The sequence below is a fragment of the Limtongia smithiae genome (assembly GCF_038497785.1).
Source record: "Limtongia smithiae strain NRRL Y-17922 unplaced genomic scaffold V1518scaffold_14, whole genome shotgun sequence".
Classification (NCBI taxonomy): Eukaryota; Fungi; Ascomycota; class Lipomycetes; order Lipomycetales; family Lipomycetaceae; genus Limtongia; species Limtongia smithiae.
Window position 1 is genome coordinate 56617 of NW_027117635.1, and position 19362 is coordinate 75978.

Here is a 19362-nt window from a genome sequence, read left to right on the forward strand (position 1 = left end):
TGATGGAGTAGGCCTCAAAAACTCAGCAATTCACAAGACATGATAATAGATTTGGAACGGGTGCCGAAAACTCCAGAGAATAGTTATTGGGTGTCTTCGTACACGTCACAATAGTAAGGTCGCTCCGCCGTTTCAAAGGCTTTGGAATATCAATCTGTACTATCGATCTCAGTTTCAGAGTCGTGACAATAGTTTGATGCAAGTTGTAAATTGTTTACTTGAGTAGAATGTCGCGTATGTGAACCGTCAGTCCGGGCTATTGTGCCCAGTTATCCGGCCATTATTCCAACGGTATGGTACGACACTCTGGCCGAGGGCTCAGGCATAAAATGGTTCTGCCGGAGTATTCAACAGTTCGACAGCACAGGTACTCTCAGCCGCCTGAGACCTGCGCGTCAATCCGTGAACTTATTGACAGCCTCACCTGCTTCCCTTTTATAATGCCACTCTAAGACTGCTCGGGGGTATACAAATTTGCCAGCTGTTCGTTCATATATTTTCACATTCACCTGTGCTGTTCAGATTTGGCCTGGGCTGAGTTACCTGTTGATCGACTAAAGCATGACAACTTCTCCACGAAACTCGCGAACTCGACCGAAGACAACCAGTCGTCGACGGGCAACGAGAAATTCAACTTTACGTCCATTTTGCGATGTTTTGAAACTTGGAGCCGCGATTCGAGCATCGAAGCATCACACCGACGCAGTTGGTTGTATGTCCGTTTCTGTGTTGGGATTAGATGACGAATATCAATCAAAATTATATTCTACGTCGCATACAGTAAAGGGTGATAATGGCAAAGACTCTACGAAGGATCCGAAGAGAGGAATTAAGCAGACTGGACTTACGCCAATCAACGCTTTCATAGGATTTCGCGCTTATTATTCTCGAACGCTCCCACGCATGCATCAGCACAAATTATCATCCATACTTTCAAGGGCATGGGCGAGTTACAAAGACAAGGATTTTTGGACACGGCACACCGTATTATACTGCGCAGAGCCTCGGGAATGTCGTTTCGTTGATTGGCTTCTCAAGAGCGTTACTCCTCCAGATTTATCCACTGAATTCACAGCTCAACTAGCGAGTATTTCACCGACTATGCCAGTTCCACCACAGGATATGTCGGAGAACGCTTTGCCAAGCTCTAATGCTTCTATCAACATGTATGAAGCATATTTTTCAAGTCAACCGTTCGAATTCCTATTTGATTACTCGGATTTTCGATGGCACGGTATTTCGGCGGAAGGTACATTAGATATTATGAATTTCAGCAGTATTTTCAGCGACGAGGACAACAGTGTTGGTCTAGAATTGCCTGATCTTCCTCAATTTTTGGATAATTTTGACCAGTCTGTAGATTTGAATGAGCTGATCATGGAGCAGTGATCTTTCTGTGGCAGTTGGAAATATTTGCAGATTTCATATTGTGAATTAATTGAATTTTATGGCTACCAAGTTTCTTGAGCTTTTACGTAACATAAAGAGAATAGCATCAACATGAATAATTCTTTCTCTATACGCAGATTCGGATTGCTTGAATAAAAAATAGCTAACTGCAAATTCATAATTCAATACTACATATATGTAGACATACACAAATGATTGTTGCCACCTCCCGAAGTGAACTTGAAGAAGTCAGATATAAGACGAAATACTCCTGTTGATAGTCATTCGCGTAGTCCGTCTGGAGATGTTAATACATATCGCAACGGGAAATACAAAATACAACGAGCTCCTCACCTTCGATTAATGAACCTAAGTTGTTAGCCATCATACATGTGAAAAATTGAAGAAACTCTTACCAATCATCGACTTGCTGTTGAGTTAACTTGCAGTCGCGCGCAAGGCCCTCTTTCTCTGCCTTGCTGGGGTACGGTCGCCCAGAATGCGTACGTAACCTGTATCTTGTTAACTTCGGATTAGACGAGCAATGACTGCTTGAACAACCATTTCGTAAGAATAACTGAAGCTGGATCGCTAAGTTTGGATCGCCTCGCTGCTTTGCGAGGCGACGCATGCGGATGCAGTTTGGCTTTTAACTCTGGACGGTCGAACTTCTCCTTATACAGTGAAGAAAGTAATGACAAGTCGGTCAAAAATAGGAAAGTAATCAAGGCTGTCCTGGTTTCTTTGCTATGTTCTGACAGACGGTTTCCGCAGATGGTAAACGGCGAGACTCCATCAGGTTTGCCGGTGCCTCGTATGGCCCTTAGATTTGGCAAGTTGGGTTCGGCAATAGCCCCAAACAATCTTACCTCGCGGGTGTCTAGTTCCATGAGTGTTGTCGAAATTAATCAAGATGTAAGCCAGCGATTTTTATGTGCTTGGGCTCGAATGACTCTTGGCTCAAACTAATATATCTTGGGAGTGGGAGCACAGCCTCAGATCGATCTGTAGCGTCGAGTAGCTTCACTTCACCCAAGCGGAATGGAAATCCGAAACGACCCATTTACGGGGGTAAGGGCGCCTTGGGACATAAATCTGGACAAAAAAATTCATGTGCAGAAGCTAAAAATAATGCTATCCTCGTTAGATCATCTTACATTGGTGAGATTCAACCTGCACGGTCCTCATTTGAACGCTTTCGCTTTGTTACCAGTTGAATTCAAACTTCTTCGTGCGCCAGAAACTTAGGCGATTCGGGATTGACAAAGCAAATTCTGTCACCCAAAGGTGAAGAAGGATGTCGCGCGGGATGGAGGGACAAAAGCGTTTTGGGCGTGTTAAGAAAATAACCTGCGTAGCACTCCCGACGGTTTAAGTTGGCAAAGTATCTGTCACAAGGAATTGGTGACACTAATCTAACCATTCAGTGAGGTGTGCATACAAGATATGTTCACTAACCGGTATGCTTACTAAAGCTCCTCACTAAAGTTCACTGAGGTGTGCGGCGTCAGGTATATAGCTGAGTATTCGCTCATTAACTTTCTTGTGCATAATGAGGTGGGTTAGGTACGCCGACACTAATTTTGTGGTTCGACCTAGGTAGTCCTTCACTAAATCTCTCTGACTAATAGCGACGCTCAGTAGATAAAGGTCACCAGATACCTCACTACGAGCAACTCTCACTAGGTAGACGGTTACAAACTCTTTTGCTATTTAGTTATCAAGTTTGGTGCCCAGTAACTAATTTGTTTTCCTCGATTGGGGACTTATCGCCAATATGGTAGTGATAGCAATGGGCTCAATAGTGGTTTGAATTTCTTCTTCTCCTATCAGAGTAAGAGATCAATGGCATATTCCTCTCTTAACGTTCTGCGCTCAATCTCGTGAAGCGGGACATACTCGGACGTGCCTGCCTGTTCGTCGTATACGTCAGAAACTGGGTGCGCGTACTTTTTTGCCCGCCGTTTCCATCATCTTCCCACCTTCCTTTCATTGCGCTCAATTTAGCTGCGTTGTAACTGGCAAGTTTAGTTTTGTCGGTAGGTTTAAAAATACCATTCACGAAATTCTGAAGGTATTGACATGATTGGTCGAGCTTTTGTGTTGAGAGAGCTTTCGATGTCGACTTCGTCAAATCTCTGCTCAGGTGGGTGCTAGCACAATTAGGGATCCAGAAATATTTCCAGCTTTCGAAATTTTTGATATTTTATCTTTTGGAGCTATGCCTCGATGCTAGGGCGACCCAGTGAGGACATCATGCCAATCCTCTTGGGTAAACCAATTGAGTGAAAGCAGGGTAATTGTAGAGTTGCTCTGCCACTTTCGCCAGGCTCTGCCCATCAAGGTAAATTCCGAGTAGGCAGGGTAAATTTGAGAATAAATTTCTTGTGAACCAGAACCGTCAAATGAAGTTACTGGAAAATGGCCTGCGCGATGTGCAATGAACTTTAAACGTCTCTGAACAATGGTTGGTTGCTCTGTTACTTATGTCTTCAGTCTTGACGAGTCTCCATTATGAAGTCTGTCATAAATCGCTGGCCAAGCTTTGCCGAACGCGCTTCAGTGCTGTTTTTGCTACATTTCGCTTAGGGTTCGTCGTCACACCAGAATACTTCTAGTTATGCGGAGGACTATACTGCTTACAGAAAGCCCTTGATCGATTCCTTAAGCCCTAGACGGCCATAAATTTTCAAAATTACTGTGGGAACTATTCACAAATAGTTGCGTGTCGACTACCGTAATTGACCGGTCGTGCGCTTAGTTTCGGCTTTCAGCATTGGGCATTGAGGTTCGATGTGGAAAATTAAACGGCAGAGATGGAAGAGTTGCGTAACCCCCCAGGTTTAAGAAGAGAATTGAACAGCGCTCGTGCCTTATTCCGAGGATCTTCTGTTAACTGGCATGCCGAAAAACTCTGCGGTATCCGCTTGCTGCTGGATAATGTTAGATAGCCAAATGAAACAGTTTCGCGTTGGCAATCATTTAGTAATTCTGTATCATCTTCACTAGTCCATCGAACGTAGCCAATCGATACTTCACGTTGTCATCCACTAAGTTTGCTGGTTAGTAAACTATAGTTGGCACAAACTGTTGTTGAAAGTCCAATAACTCTCGCCATCGATAACTTCCTGGCGCGATAATACACTTGTGATCATAGTCGTCAATGCAGCTCTCTCGATATGAAGCCCGCACCACTGGACCATCGACATAGCCTGCCTGTCATACCTTCTTTATATTATATCGACAACACTGGCTATCCCTGAAGCGCACCGCAACTCCTGAGTATCCTTCATTTGCTGCGAAACGGTGAGAGAGGTAATTAAGGGTCTCTAACCACTGGAACGTTGGACAATACATGATTCAACCAAGTTAATCTATTTAACTGGGAATGTCCGTAGTATTTGCATCTTCAAGCTAGTACAGATGTAACTAGGTTGTGTAATAGTTCCTAAATGCAGTAAATAACGGTTGCACATCAGTGCTATGAAGCTCCATAGGTAGCGGACTTGGTTCACATCACTAGGTATGGAAATTAGTGACGTTGGCATCAGGACTGGTAACAGACTCTAGTGCACCAAAATTACTATGCTATATTAGTGACTGGTGTCAGTAGTTGGCGTAATGTGGAGTCGTAATCGCCTGCTCCAGCTAACCAAACTAGTGATGAATTAATACTGAAACTGACAATAAGCGTTGTTAAATTAAACGGTGTTGGAAGCGAAGTCTATTCAACCAAATTAGTGAATACAAAGTCTAGTGAATTCTATCAATAAGTCAATGAAATTTGGCAAGTAGTCTAAAGTAGTGAGCAATATTTAGTGAGTCAACGGACTGGTGGTCTATACTTAGCTATCTAATTATACAACTTCTATCAGCTAGTGCAAAAGAGTTATTAGGAACTTCGTCAAACTTACATATTTCGTCAGAATTGATTACGTCAACTAGTCAACATTTAGTGATCGAAGTTTGCTATTTGAGAGAATGACTAGGTAGGGCAGTCTGTCAATAGTTAGCTTATTATTTAAGTTCACGTCAGTGTTGATGTCTAATTAGCGAGCTACAATTAGCGACTGAATTGATATCTAGTGTAGTATAACAACTTGCTACTGAGTTTATTTAGAGTATATCGGACACAGACGGCAGAAATAAATGGCAGATGGTGGCGAAGTTTGACAGATGACAGTTAGAGAGATATGCGATCCGCGGAGATAGAAAGTATCAAGCCAATCCATGATCAACCTTCAGGACGTGTAATAGTTACTCCACAATTTGAGGCTGGGAATCGCTATACCCAGCGCACCTAAGCACAGCTCAAATCTGTATGTATTTGGTATGATACTTGCTGCGCGATGGCAGCTAGTTTTTGACTGTTCCATAGTCTGGGCCCAAAACACGCCACAATCACTGCATTCACGAATAGAAGTCTGAAAGCACTATTGATATAGCCTTCTCCGGTAGCAGTAGATAATAATAGTAGATGCATTGAGAGGCACATTGGGTGTACAAACTATGGTGTTATTGTGAGAAATCTGGATGGTTATCACACCGTTTTGTTGGGCTTGCTTGCTTGTACTTGATGCTTTGGCTATTGTGGTGGTCATAATTTAATGGCAGTTCGTGAAGCGGCTAGAACTTCTCCCAGATTAGGCTGTCTGTACATGTTTCTCACATTTGAATCTGACTCAAGCCATTTTTGAGGGGGCTTTATGAAGGGTTTGACTTGGGCTCAAAGGCAGCTAGACACTTTGTAAACTAACCTATCGGTAAAACCCTAACCATCGCCCGAAGCCAAACCTCTCTATGACGAATTTTTCACATCATGATTCGATCTAAATATCGGTCGGCCAAGTTTAGGCGTTACGTTTAGAATAGTGCAGATATAAAGTCGAGGGTATTGCTCTGGTGTGCATAAGCTATAAGTGAAAGCTCAGAGCAGCCTCCCCGTGTTCTCCAGTTTGAGGCCACTTTCGGTCACTCGCTTTGCTTCTGTATACTTCTGTAAATATATACGTGAGAACAAGTCTGATAAAAAAATTCCTCTTTAATGTATCTCTGTCCGACATTAACTAACTCCGTCTCTGACGAGTTTCCTCGCATCAACAACTGATCGTTGTTACGGATTCGTGTAAGTGGAGACAACCTTTCACCCAGTTAAGGTAACAATTCCGTCTTATTCTCTCTTCACGAGTGTTTGCTATTGCAATTACAGCCACCCAAGGCACGTAAACGCTATCCACACAATTCAGAGAATGCAAGTACTTAGTCAGCTAACCGATCTTAACAAAATAGATGAAACACGCAAGAGGCGTTGCGAAATCTGCCACTATTGAGCCGCAGATGCAACGACAGCCATAACACCGGCACTAATAGATTCAACTGTTCAACTCCTATCCGATGAAATAATTCAGTTTTAGCCATAACTTCTGTACAAACCGCGATCCAGTGTAAAGGTGGACTAGCCTCATGTCAGCACTACCAAACATATCCTGACCCTCCCTCTTCAACATGGTACTCTTCCTTTCTGTAACCAATTCCCGTCCTTGAAATCATGACGTCCTACACCTCTCAAATCCGGGTTTCAACTAGCAAGTCTACAGTGTGCTTTCTTTATCGAGGGCTACTTGTCCAACACTTCGCCCGCTACTCCTCATCTCAAAGCAGATGCATGCCCTGATTACCGACTCCCCTTGAGCTTTCCAACAGACGCTTCACGCAGCTGCTGATGTGTTTGCTCGTACCAGGTAATTTTTCCTAATTTTTATGTCGATACATCTATCAACTTCGGAAAATCGTCATAAGCACTCGGTCCCATCACCACTTCCCTCTCCTACAGCCTACGCTCACAACCTACACCGCAGCGAAACCGTTCAATAACCCTGTTCCCAACTTCCCCTGCATACCTACCATCCCTACTTCCCACACAGCGGCCGAGACGCACCTTAGCTAGTGCTATTGTACCTTCCATCTGCGCACCCAGCGAAGCTCTCCTCTCTTACGTAGGCGACAACAAATGCCACCGTGAAGCCACTCATGCCACATCGCCATTTCCAACACGGTATATTCTACAGCCAAGCAGCATATCAAAGAGAAGAGTGTAAGCTTTACCCGTACGGCTGCGAATATGAGCACAGACAACTCAAAGGGTTCACGTTCTCGCATATGCACGGAGCGGTGCGCCTCAACATCACGCTAGTAGCAGCAGCGATACTCCAGAGAGCTCGCAGTAAAGCTTTCTGATCAGAACTACGAGTCACGCGAAAGGTACGAAAAACAGCGCTAATATTTTTTTGCATATGTGGACCACGAACGAAACAGTTGAAGAAAATTCAGAAATGGGGCTGACGAACATACGGGCGATTGCTTCGACATCAGTTGCTGGCGCATTGCTGCATAGAGGCGGTGCAGCATCACTGCTTACTCAGACAGTTAGGTTACTGCAGTGAAAATAACGGGTCACCAGTTGCGCGCACCTTGCGTTTAATCTGGCCGCGGTCTTTGTGCGAGGATGAACTAGGAGCATGGAACAAGGATGGAGTTTACTCGCTGGCGATATCAGTACGGTAGTGAAACAATTCCAGTCGACAGCCATATCGTGCAGTACTTTTGTAAATTCACAGCAAGAATTTCATCATGTGGTTTTGCGGCTAGCCTGCGCGTATGATTCACGGTTGACACACGAATTCGCGGTACTGCGGAAACTAGTCTTGTGCACGTGTGTGTGCATACTCAAGCCCATGGAAACTACGAGATTACATTTATATTGACCTCAGAGTGCAGTGTCTTGATTCTATATTGGTTGCGCTCCTCGTCTTGCCTCGCAGACTTCATATCCGTAATATTCGAGAACTGGGTTTACGTTTCTGGCATGTGGCTCCAGCAAGCTGCAGGACAGCGTTCCTTCACACGCATACGAAGATGTCGCACAGCCCTAATTATACTAGGTCCCTGAATTTTATGTACAGATGCGAGGTGATATTTGAAGCAGATTTTGATGTGAACGACTTCCAAAAGTAAATTAAGCACAGTCGATATGGAAGTCTGAAACATTTTAGATCTAATATATTGGAGATCAAGCCAAGCCGGTCGTTGTCGCGCGGTCGATGCTTTGCTCACGTGCACGCTAGTCATAATCAGTGAGACCTGGGCGAAAAACTTAAGTGACCATCAGCTGCCTGACACCAGGATCATAGAATAGAAGCAGATGGAGGACGCTCACAAGGTCTGCCAGCTTGTTGAAGCTAGAGTCTAGTCAGACTTCTCAGCTATCATATGTCAGCGTGCGCTCTCCACTTTCGTGCCAACTCATTCATCATCCCTACGACAGTCTTACCATTGAAGTTCGAGACTCTCGGCCCACTTTTGCCGGTGGCCTGTCTACAACTAGTTCCCATTGCCGCCATGAAGCTTGATTGGTGCTATGTTTTGAAATTGCCGCACAGTACCATCTCAAGATAGTCAGAACCTTTCTATTCCGTTTTCTCGTGTCGGTTATGCCTTAGTATGTTAACGCACACACTTTAGTGGACTAACAGGACTGAAGAGCGCCTACACCTCGGCGCTATAAATGGACAGGAATCTACACTTTATGTTTACGTACTGTCCGCGCTGGTTAATGGTACTACATCACCACGATAACTAACATGAACTGTTCTATGTCCATACAGGGAAGTTGAGATAACAATATCTAAACCAGCCGATCCAAGTTTGATGAACAACTGACAACCTGGTTAAAGATGCATAATGGGACTGCCGACGAGCGGGCACGTGACACAGACACTAGAGCAACGCCTTGCGGAATGAAGGTAGCATGCCATAGCATGCACTAGATAGCACAGTACAATTTGAAAAGTTAAACCGTATATATAAGCTATAGGACTGGTAATATTTGTGCATGGAGCTAAAGCTATTTACGCATATCTCCATGTAGTCAATCCAATCCAGCATGCGAGAAGCCTATCGCAGTGACTACAGGAGATGATACATAACATACAATGAAACTACGTATTGTATGTGGCGTTAGCTTTGGTTTAAGAACTGGACACTATTTAACGGTACTCTCTAACTTCGACGTCTCGACGTGTCAAACCGTCAACAATCCACTATCACGCAGTAAGTGCCACATAAGACAATATTGACATACAGACAAGTTTAAAGAGATATTTCTAGTAATACATATTTACCAATCTCCTACACTGCATTCCACAATTTTAGTATACCTTTCCCGATGACCTCTCCACCGTTTCAATATGAATCGCAAGTCAACAACTGTAAGTGTATTCAACCAACAATGGCATATATACCACTGTTGTGGCATATTCTGCTACTGATACTCTCACAGAGAAATCAGTTTAAAGAAGTTGAAAGAACCGAAAATATACAATTCAGAAGCGCAAGCACATCACGATTAAGCATATACGCCCGGTAGTCTCATCAGCAGCAGAATAATATCACACCAAATTAGAGATGTACTAATCTGTGGATCATGCAGTAATACTCGTCGGCGGCGTTAAACATGATGAACCAAGTGCAGACAACAACGCTGGAACTATGCGGGAGGACGCGGGTGTTGGGAGGTTTGTTCTGTTTGTCCTTAAACAACCACGTCGCCACTTCTGGCAAGTGGTATATTACCGGTCGCCGCCAACGCTGATATCAGACATGATACCCCAAAGAGAACAATTTACTTTGCTGATTAATGCCACATTTGATACGATTGCGAGTACAGATTTTCATGTGAAGGGGGGCGCCACGAACAGCTCAACTGGAGCAAAATTTCCAAACAACCGATCGATCGACGAGCACCCCTGCGAATGTTTCGACACGGGCTTCTGGCACATCGCTGCATGAATTAAACCAAAACATGTACTACTGTAGTGAAGAAGTAGATCGCTAATTACATGAGTCTCTTAGTCTTGTACCGGCCCCTAGCTATGTCCGACTGTCAAGCTTGGACCGCTTACACGAACGGCATCAAGGAGCTCGCTTCCCCGTGCCGTGGTACATCGCAGACATTACTGTTCACAGCCATCTTGCACAGTGCTTGTGAGTCATAGAAATATAGTTGTACCATGAATTGACGGCCTGACAGCTACAGGTATTAGTATCCAATGCGAGAACTGACGGTGTCACGGCCAGAAGTTGCTTGTATGTGGGAGAATTTCCGAGCTTGCAGAAGTCGCGAAAGTGCAGCTGGAATCAAGCTGACTTCAGAGTGCAGTATTTGAATGCTATGTTATCTGAACTTTGTGTGTTGTCCCGCCATCTCTGCCCCGTATTAATTCAGCGCTCGTTCGTACGCAAGTGAGCAGCGATATGAAAGCTATGTACATTTAGAGAAAAATGCCTCATACTGCCAGTGATCAAGCAAGCTCTCTGAATGTTCTACGCTGCGCTCCTTGCATGTGCTAGTCGTATTGCGAGCTTCATATGCTGGTCATTCAAAATATTTCTAACTACCATAGCAAGGATCGCAGAGCATAGTAGATGCAGAAGTAAGGTGTTAGCAAGGCTCACGAGCTCACCAGAGTAGTTGATCCTGAAAGACTCTGCTGCCCGTTGTAAATGAGCGTGAGCTGTGAATCGGCATTCCCACTCGCTCTGTTAGTTTCACCAACAGCATGCCGTGTAGTCTCTCTCTCCTACCCATCGATAAGCACATATTTTCCTTTTAAAAGCATTACTGTCTCTGCTGTGCTAATATATGACTATATAGCAATTACCGATAGCGAAAACTTGTCTTGTCTTGACTCAATATTTGTATGAGTGCATTAGCGCATCCGTGCACAATTAAGCCCGTTCAACATGCACGAGAATGGAGACACTACGTGTAATGGTCGCGCCGCAGAACATACTAACTAGCAGTGCTGGTGGTGGCTTTTTCGTCGCTTCAGATACCTGTTTACCATATTCTTGCCCATGCGATTCGCGATTGTGGAGACAGTTCTCGCTTATTAGTTGCGACGCATTGTGTTGCTAATCTGTTGTTTGAGTTGATGAAAATGTATTCCTGACTTTTTATCACTTGTAGACGCCGACAAACCAGTTTCCCAATTGTATGTCTATCATAGAACTGACAGGAAATGCCACTCGAGCATTTTCCTTGTCGTCACAAAACCATTTTCCCGCGAGGTGAGGCAAGCGATAAGAATCATGATGTGACATCGAGTTGCACTGTCGTCAGAAGTTCTGTTAAGCCATCGACTGCATATATGTAAACCAGCACAATATCGCGTGCAATCGCTCGCTAATTGCCATTCGGTCCGCATCTCCCTGCACTACTCATTAGCCTAATAGTTATTTCTATGCCATTCATTCCTTGCCGTCATTACTATTCCGCACTGCTAAAATATGCCGAAATTCTGCTGCAACTACATCTGGATCGTCATGTACATGCCAATGCGGGTTGACGAGTTTGTAGACCATATCCTCCAGCCTCATTTCCGCTAACGCTAGTGCTCACTCGCAACGCGGTGAATAGATTTACCGGAAAGCATTAATGTCTGATTAAATTGTTTGATCGAGGTTTGGTGGGCAGCTGTTAAATTGTCTATCATCCAGAGTGTCAATGTTGACACCTGATCCGATTATCACAGCATCTGTTACTAGCAATCAGTACAGTATTAAGAAGCTTACGCCGCGCTTACCGAGCACATCAGCTCATCTATCGGATCAGACATCCTGCGGGACACATTAGGGGGAATCAGAAGCAACGTATTGAATGCCGCAGCAGTCGCTCACGTACAAAACTTTGAGCGATTTACTACATTCTGTACACATCGAAGATATTACAAGTCCAGTATTTTGCGCTACACAGCGAACACATTCTCTACGATTCTTCTCAAGCTGTCCAAGAGACATCGTTAATAGTTGCAACAAGAACAAACAATAACAATGTTTGAACGTTGACAACGCATATCCGTCAGGCTCAGTTGTTGCATTTCGCAAATTTCGTCAGAAATGCCTTCTAACGCGCGAACTTTGTGTTGCAATTAACATCGTCATATATGCCAATGCATCAGCGATGCCGCGTTCTAATATTAATAATTGGACATAATGATTATGTTATCAAGTTTGAACAACAGACTTCATAAGACTAGGACACACACCCTCAGCCGCGCAGAGAACATCACGACCAATTCATGTGAGCTGGTGAGGTGCTTTCCACATTGCATTGGATGCATTACATAAACTTGCATGATATTCCCAGCACCCACAACATAATGTGAGACCAAGGTAAACATTGCTAGCTTGTGCGCGACATCGTGGCTCTTGAACTTTTCGGTGGTGTTACACAGAGGAAACGCGAGCACAGACAACAGGTCCATAACCTCCAGCAACATATTGAATGAATGTGCACTGCTCTAACAGCAAGTCGATATATTGCAGCAATCACAAACTCTCAACGGCTAACGCGAAACGCTCGTTTCATTATCGTAGCACTGTTCAGATAATAAAAAAACTCTACGGTTAAAAGAGAGAACATCGACATGTAAAAGTGCTTGAATATGATTCTTGCAGCACACACCCTCCCAGCATGGCCTGATGCATTCCGTGAACTTCGGAGGCAAAAGTCCACCAAAGCACCACTTTTTCTATCACCTTTTACTACTTGGCCTGCCGCAAAATCCACGGTACCAACTGTACCAAATATGCTAATAATATTGTTAACACCGTCACAAAGTAGTCTATTTTAAAAGGTTCCAAGAGCAGACTACGAAAAATCGCGTTCAAGGCTCGATGTAATAGTGGAAGAACACAGAACCGAGAAGCGCAAAGCAGACAACAATCGGGCCGAGAGGGCTATCCAGATGCTTTCCAGATCGCATCTGAATGGCTTTGACACGATGCATATACACACCGTAGCCCCAGCAACCGCAGAACAATGTGAGACCAAAGTACAGATACGCCAATCTGTGCGCGACGTAGTTATATTTGTCGGCTGAGTTGAACATGGCGAAGGTGAGCGCAGACAGTAGGACAGTAACTTGTAACCACTTGTTGAATGTGCGCTCGTTTGCAAGCCATACTTTGGGTTCAACCATGACCTGACCGCTCTGAGTGAGAAGTCGCTTGGGACGCTCGACGCCGGGCGGCAATTTGAAGCTCTTTGATCGCCGGGAGATACTGGCTTTCCGCGCAAACCACGACTTGCCAGATGCTGATTTATTCTTTCGTTTGTTTCGGGAGCTTAAGCCGACCAGAGGCACGGCCTCATCGTCTTCGGAATCGGAAGAGTCTTCGTCATCGTCGTCCTCGTCGGCATCGACATCGTTTCGCACAATCTGTTGATATTCGCGGTCATCCTCATCAATAAAGCTGCGCAGTGAAATCGACTCAGTGCGACCATGCCGAGTAGAATGCTCCTCCACGGCAGCGATAAGAGACTGCACAGCCTCATTTCCTGCTGAACCACTGCCGCCAGCTGCAGGAGATGTAGCGAGTGTCCGAAGAGACAAATCCAAAGGCTGGTCACCAAACTTCTTTCTGTTCAACTCCTCCGCGTAGGCCTGCTCAGGATCGCGACGAATGTCCCGCTCCATCTCGGAAAGCCAGTATGGCAGGACGTTGATATACTCCTCATCGTCAAAGAGCATAGAGACACCATGGGCAAACTTAGAAAACATTGGCGCCTCCTTGACAAGATGGCTCGACATCAAATCCATAACCCAGGACGGGCGAATCTTCTTGTCACCCACTTTCATGGCGACTTTGATATCCATCACGGCATACGGGAATCTTGAAATCTCGCCCTTTCGGATGGTCTTGAAAGGATGCTCGAGGCCCATGTCGTCGATGTCGTGTCTGTGCCAGTCGTCAGGATCTCTGCATGGCCGCGTCGTATCTAAAGAATCCTCGCGGATTAGATCGATGTCGTTATCTATGCTGATTCTCACACGATCGTCGCTTGGAATCTGGAACGCGGTGCGCGAGTATACGGCACGCATGACCGGCTGCAAGTTATTTGCACGAATAAACTGCTGCATCTCGGTTACAACTCTGTCGAACTTCTCCACCTCAACAGCAGGGGCGCCGCGTTCGCGCATTTTGCGGATAGTCTTCTCCATGGAATACAAGCCGTCAATGAACGGCTTGACGTACTTCTCCTTGATCGGAATACGCTGCTCCTGCACCGACTCTTTGTCTTCGGGATCTCTGAATTTGCGCTCGATGAAAATTTCAGGATGATCATTAAGCTTGCCGTACCACCGAAGACGCAGAGACGACGCAGTTTCTCGAGACTCGAGCTTCTCTAGGTAGAGCTGGAAGTCTGGGTTATCGAAGTAGAGCGTCGTGATGGTGGGATCAGGCGTAGAGAGATTCAAGACCTTGCTGGACTGTGGGTTGTAGATGAGAAGCGGAAGATGGCGCAGGATATATGTCTTAACCTCCATGAGGTTATCGGGATGGACCCAAAACTTGAAAGACTTGAAGGTTGTCGCGCCAGAAATGGTTGGTGCTTGGGAGACCGACTGACCGAGCTCAAGGGAGGGCGCAATCACTTTGTTCTCACGAACATGAGCGTAGAGCGAGGAGAGCTTGTAGAGAATAGGCGAATAGTTCTCCGAATTGAACGGCAGAGCGGCAAGACGGACTTGCAGGAGCGGTCGGACAGAGTACTTGGAATAGAGGCGATCGTGCTTCTTGACGATCTTGAAGAACCCGGTGTAGTTAAGACGCGTGAATTTCTCAAGCTCCTGGGCCTCGGACAGAGTCTCATCGAGTTCCTTCTCGAACGCGGCAAAATCGACTGACTCGGAGGAAGCTGGGTGAATGCGCGCCTCTGCGGAAGCGACCTTGTTCTTGAGGTCAGCATACTTGTTCGATTCAAATGCGTACACCTTCTCGAGCTCAGAATCGAGAGCAGCGACAAACGCGGACTCGTCTTTCTCAGTCCATGAGTCGGAACGGCGATCGACGGAAGCCTTTGAGCGGGACGCGCGGCGCGCAGATGTGGATCCGTCGTCCTCCTCCTTGAGCAAGCGCTTGAGGCGCTCGTAGTCGATGTAGGAGCCCGCCCAATCGGGGTACGCCTCGTTGAGAAGCTTAACGCCAAAAAGCATGATTTTCTGGGGACAGTCTAATAATTCAAACGATTAGCAGGCGTGCGGACTCAGTGCGGAGAAGGAAGGAAGAAGAATCACGGCCAGTGAAGTGGTGAAGTCGACGCGCTCGAGGCGGAGCACGCCGCATGCTGTGGCGCAGCGTGGCGCAGTAGCGGCCAATCGCGCCGCAGTAGACCGCCTCGTGCTGCGGCGCAGGTTGTGGTCGTGGCGCAGCACACGTGACCTAGACGATTGACGATTCAGGGGGTTTGTTCCCCGCGATTCGTGGCAGCTCCGCTCCCAGCGTCTCTGTTGCACGACATAGCGGTCATCCTGCGGTTGTTCCTGCCATGGCGGACTCAATAGGTATTTTGTTTGTTCTGAATTGATGTACTCGCAGTGTTCTGATCTAGCAGATCGCGTCTTTGCCCAGGCTCTCGCGACCATACGTGCGCTCTCAAACCCCAAAATCCTCCCTGCGCGGCCGATCCAGCGACCCCCAATCGAGGACCGCATACATCTATACGGTCTCTACAAGCAGGCTACCGGTATGTGCTATTGCTTGCCCTGAACTGTTTTAGCAACTAACTAGCACGAATTCTAGAAGGCGATGTCGACGCGCTAATGGCGAGGCCCACAGGGTTTACTGATGAGGATGAGGCGGCTCGGACGAAGTGGTTAGCAAGTCGAACTCGCAGGTCTCTACATCTACCGTACTAATTGGTGCAGGGATGCATGGTACTCTCAGCGAGGGATTGCTCGAACCGAGGCAAAGCGACGATACATCCCCTTTCTCCTGCAGGTACGTCTCCCAATTGTCTTGTATGTAGCACTATACTAACTTGCCTAGACTATGCACAAGTATGCTTCGTCCACTCCCTCTTCATGCGAGCTCATTGGGGAACTACAAGAACTATGGGAACAGGTTAAAGACCTGCAGATCGACTTCGACACTGATGCGCCGCCCTCGCCGTCTACGACTCTCGCTGCGATCCAAGGTCAGAGCAGGTTTGGATCGACGGTATCGTTTGGCCGAGTTCACGACAAGATTGCATCCTCCAACACTCCCCGAGCTCCACTGAATGAAAATGAAGAAGTCGATGACGACGATGAGGACGACGATGAGGACAACGATGATGACGACGATGATGACGATGACGATGATGATGATGCTATTCCTCGGCCGACGTCGCGCGAAGTGCTGTCGACGCTCGACAAAGTTATTTCAGATCTCTCGTTTCTCCGTTCCACACTCCTTCAGTCATCGTCTCTAAACAGTCAGGGTATATTCGTCACCGCGCCCTCCACACCCTCAAAGCCTCTTAGCCGGCAGCAGAGCAGTTCTGCATTGTTTCACTTAATTCCCTCCGGCCTATCACCTTTCACAAAGTCTGGCGCGCCGAAGTCTAGTAAACCACCGAAATCTTCTCCAAGCGGACTACGTGGACTATATCTATGGCTTTCCATCAACTTTTGGGTAGGAGCGATCATCTTTCTTGACTTATTTGACACAGCATTAACTCTCGTTATAGCGATTTCTAAAGCGCACCGCTATTGACATAACCCTCCTCATTTCCATCATCATTTTGATTCGCTGGCGCCGCAACATACGCGCTTCCAGTAATTCAAGCATCCTCAGTATCAAGTCTTCGTAATTTCGATTTCTAATTGTATCATGCTCATTCAAATTGCATATATGCCTGTGTATCAGTGTCATTATGTTTGTCAATTCTATCCGTTTGGTTAAGTATTTGGTTCACCATCTGATACGTTGTACATCCTTCTTCCGGCGTAACTCGACTTTTACTACGATGTGTTATTTTGTGTATAGTTAAACTACAGCTCTTATCAGAAGCCAACAAATCCTATTTTGCGAAGCAACAATTTTCGAACAAGCACTCAAAGCTCACGCAAGATAATCGTACAAAATCAAGAGACCATCCTTCGTATCCTGATCTGTACTGTACAACAACATTTTAACACAATGCAAGGACTCCGACGAAGGCCGCCCGCAACCAGTAATTCGGAAAAGCAAAATTTCAGACATTCGTAACAAGTTATCGTAATATACAGGAACTTACGCCTGTTGCTGCGGCTGCTGAGGACGCTGGCCCTGGCGGAACCCACCGCGGCCGTAGCCACCCCGCGAGTGGTACCCGCCTCGGCCTCTTCCCCGGCCACGTCCGCGAAACCGAGTGTCTACGCTAACTTGTCCAAAAGTTTCCATGTTGAGCTTTCGCTCTTCTTGTCGCCCAAGTCTTCCATCCGACGTTGGTAGACCCTCGAATCGCTCTTTTGTACCGCTGGATATGTTGTCAAAGAACGAACTTGTCTTGTCGTAGTATACCTCGGTGTTGGAGGCATCGTCTTCCACGTCATCACCCTCAACCTCCTTTACCACGTCGTCCTTGCTGAACTTGGAGTTACTCTCCTGGAAATCAAAGTCCAGCACAGGAACAGCAATACGTGAACCGGGGGCGGCGCCAGCACGGCGCACGCCGCGTTGACCGCCGTTCTGGAACGACGGCCGGCTCGGGCCTTTGCCCCGTGGCTCACGCGAAATCGGAGAACCACTGGAACCCTCAGGTACGATCGCAATTTCAGCCGACACCGGCTCAACAGCGTCGGGGACAGCAGATGTAGCTGCCACAGGCACCGGCTCGACATTCAGTTGACTTAGCTGCGCAACAAGATCGTCCGCCACGGTCAAGTTAGCCGAGCTAGTCGCCTTCGTCGCAGCCACAGGCTCGTCAGCTGCCTTAGGCTGTCGTGTCTGTCTCGCCTTGGGAACGGGCACAGCCGGAACCACGCGAGATACGGAAGGTGTGGTCACAGTAGATTGTGCCGGAACAGGCGCAGCAGCGACCTCAGGCTTCAACTCTGGTACTGGCGCAGGAGCAGGAGCAGGCTGTGGAGCCTGTTGCGAGACCATGGTCGATGGGCCAACAGGCTGTCGTGTGGGGGCAGTCCGCGGGGGGTACCGCGGAACTTGCTCGGGCATGTATTGTGGGGGTGGATAAGGCATGTACTGCTGTGGGGGGTAGTAAGGGGGGATGAAGCCTTGCTGTGGGCGCATTTGTTGCTGCATTTGCTGCGGGGCATAAAGAGTAGACTGTTGAGGAACCTGGGCAGAACCGCTCTAGAAACTAGTTAGCAGGTGATATGGATTGATCGCCACATCAGCAGCATGGTTCAAAGGTCAGAAGGAAGGCAACGGCAATATCCACATGGCGTTTTTGCACTCTCGGACAACATAAACATCCGTGGTGATTCATCATGAGAACCATGCGCTTGTGGGCAAAAGAGAATGCCACTAACCTGCAGAATAGCAGGATCGTTCGGAATAGTTGGCTTTGGTGGCACAACTGGTGGTTCATCCTCTTCAATGACGAGATCCTTCACATCCGCACCGCGGAAGCAGATGAAGTCGTACATATCCTCTGTTGCAAGTCAGTTATTGGAGTCACGAGCGAATACTTCAGTCTGATCTTACCGAACCCCTCGACTTCCAGCGCGGGATCTCCCCTTCGACCTTCTGTTCCCTTTGATTGCACATTTTTCAGCGTGAGGGTGGCGGCTTCCGAATCGATTTCGTGAAGGTATCCGACGTAGCTTGAGGCGGTTAGCACGACAGCTCACGAGCGTTCTGGGGCTGGGTTCTCTCCACTGACCCACGGTCATCCGACCCCTCTTTCCGCCTCAGGTGAACAAAGAAGCAACTTACCGAATGTCGCTGTTTGAAAACAGCGAGATCCGACGGCCGATGAACTGCGACATTGTGCGATATGGATTCGATTTAGACCCACAGAAGATACAGGAAAGGAAGGCAGGAGTCGGGGAACAAAAAAAAAGGTTGTGAATCTCGACTTAGGGTTACGCCCTGAGACGCGTTGTTAGACCTTCGATGAATAGCGGACCGACGCTCTCGCGC

General features: G+C 46.8%; 5 protein-coding genes across 5 annotated transcripts; 2 read left to right on the plus strand and 3 right to left on the minus strand.

Annotated features, from left to right (window-relative positions):
• Positions 1-364: 364 nt before the first annotated feature.
• Positions 365-1534, plus strand: V1518DRAFT_422470 (uncharacterized protein). The gene has a single exon (XM_066905462.1). It carries the CDS (start codon positions 562-564, stop codon positions 1387-1389), a length of 828 nt encoding a protein of 275 aa, XP_066757319.1. The 5' UTR covers positions 365-561; the 3' UTR covers positions 1390-1534.
• Positions 1511-2443, minus strand: V1518DRAFT_121005 (uncharacterized protein). The gene is made up of 4 exons (XM_066900693.1): positions 1951-2443; positions 1806-1901; positions 1744-1758; positions 1511-1687 (listed from the first exon to the last, which is right to left on the minus strand). The coding sequence occupies exons 1-4, from the start codon at positions 2277-2279 to the stop codon at positions 1639-1641; spliced, it is 489 nt and encodes a 162-aa protein (XP_066757320.1). The 5' UTR covers positions 2280-2443; the 3' UTR covers positions 1511-1638.
• A 10478-nt stretch (positions 2444-12921) lies between these two features.
• Positions 12922-15548, minus strand: V1518DRAFT_121057 (VTC domain-containing protein). The gene has a single exon (XM_066900694.1). It carries the CDS (start codon positions 15447-15449, stop codon positions 13116-13118), a length of 2334 nt encoding a protein of 777 aa, XP_066757321.1. The 5' UTR covers positions 15450-15548; the 3' UTR covers positions 12922-13115.
• Positions 15549-15738: 190 nt separating this feature from the next.
• V1518DRAFT_387724 (acyl CoA binding protein-domain-containing protein) lies at positions 15739-17335 on the plus strand. The gene is made up of 5 exons (XM_066901719.1): positions 15739-15979; positions 16036-16108; positions 16161-16233; positions 16282-16908; positions 16964-17335. The coding sequence occupies exons 1-5, from the start codon at positions 15820-15822 to the stop codon at positions 17084-17086; spliced, it is 1056 nt and encodes a 351-aa protein (XP_066757322.1). The 5' UTR covers positions 15739-15819; the 3' UTR covers positions 17087-17335.
• Positions 17129-19264, minus strand: V1518DRAFT_422491 (Scd6-like Sm domain-containing protein). The gene is made up of 4 exons (XM_066905463.1): positions 19156-19264; positions 18925-19043; positions 18750-18871; positions 17129-18570 (listed from the first exon to the last, which is right to left on the minus strand). Exons 1-4 carry the CDS (start codon positions 19206-19208, stop codon positions 17509-17511), a joined length of 1356 nt encoding a protein of 451 aa, XP_066757323.1. The 5' UTR covers positions 19209-19264; the 3' UTR covers positions 17129-17508.
• Between the last annotated feature and the right edge of the window lie 98 nt (positions 19265-19362).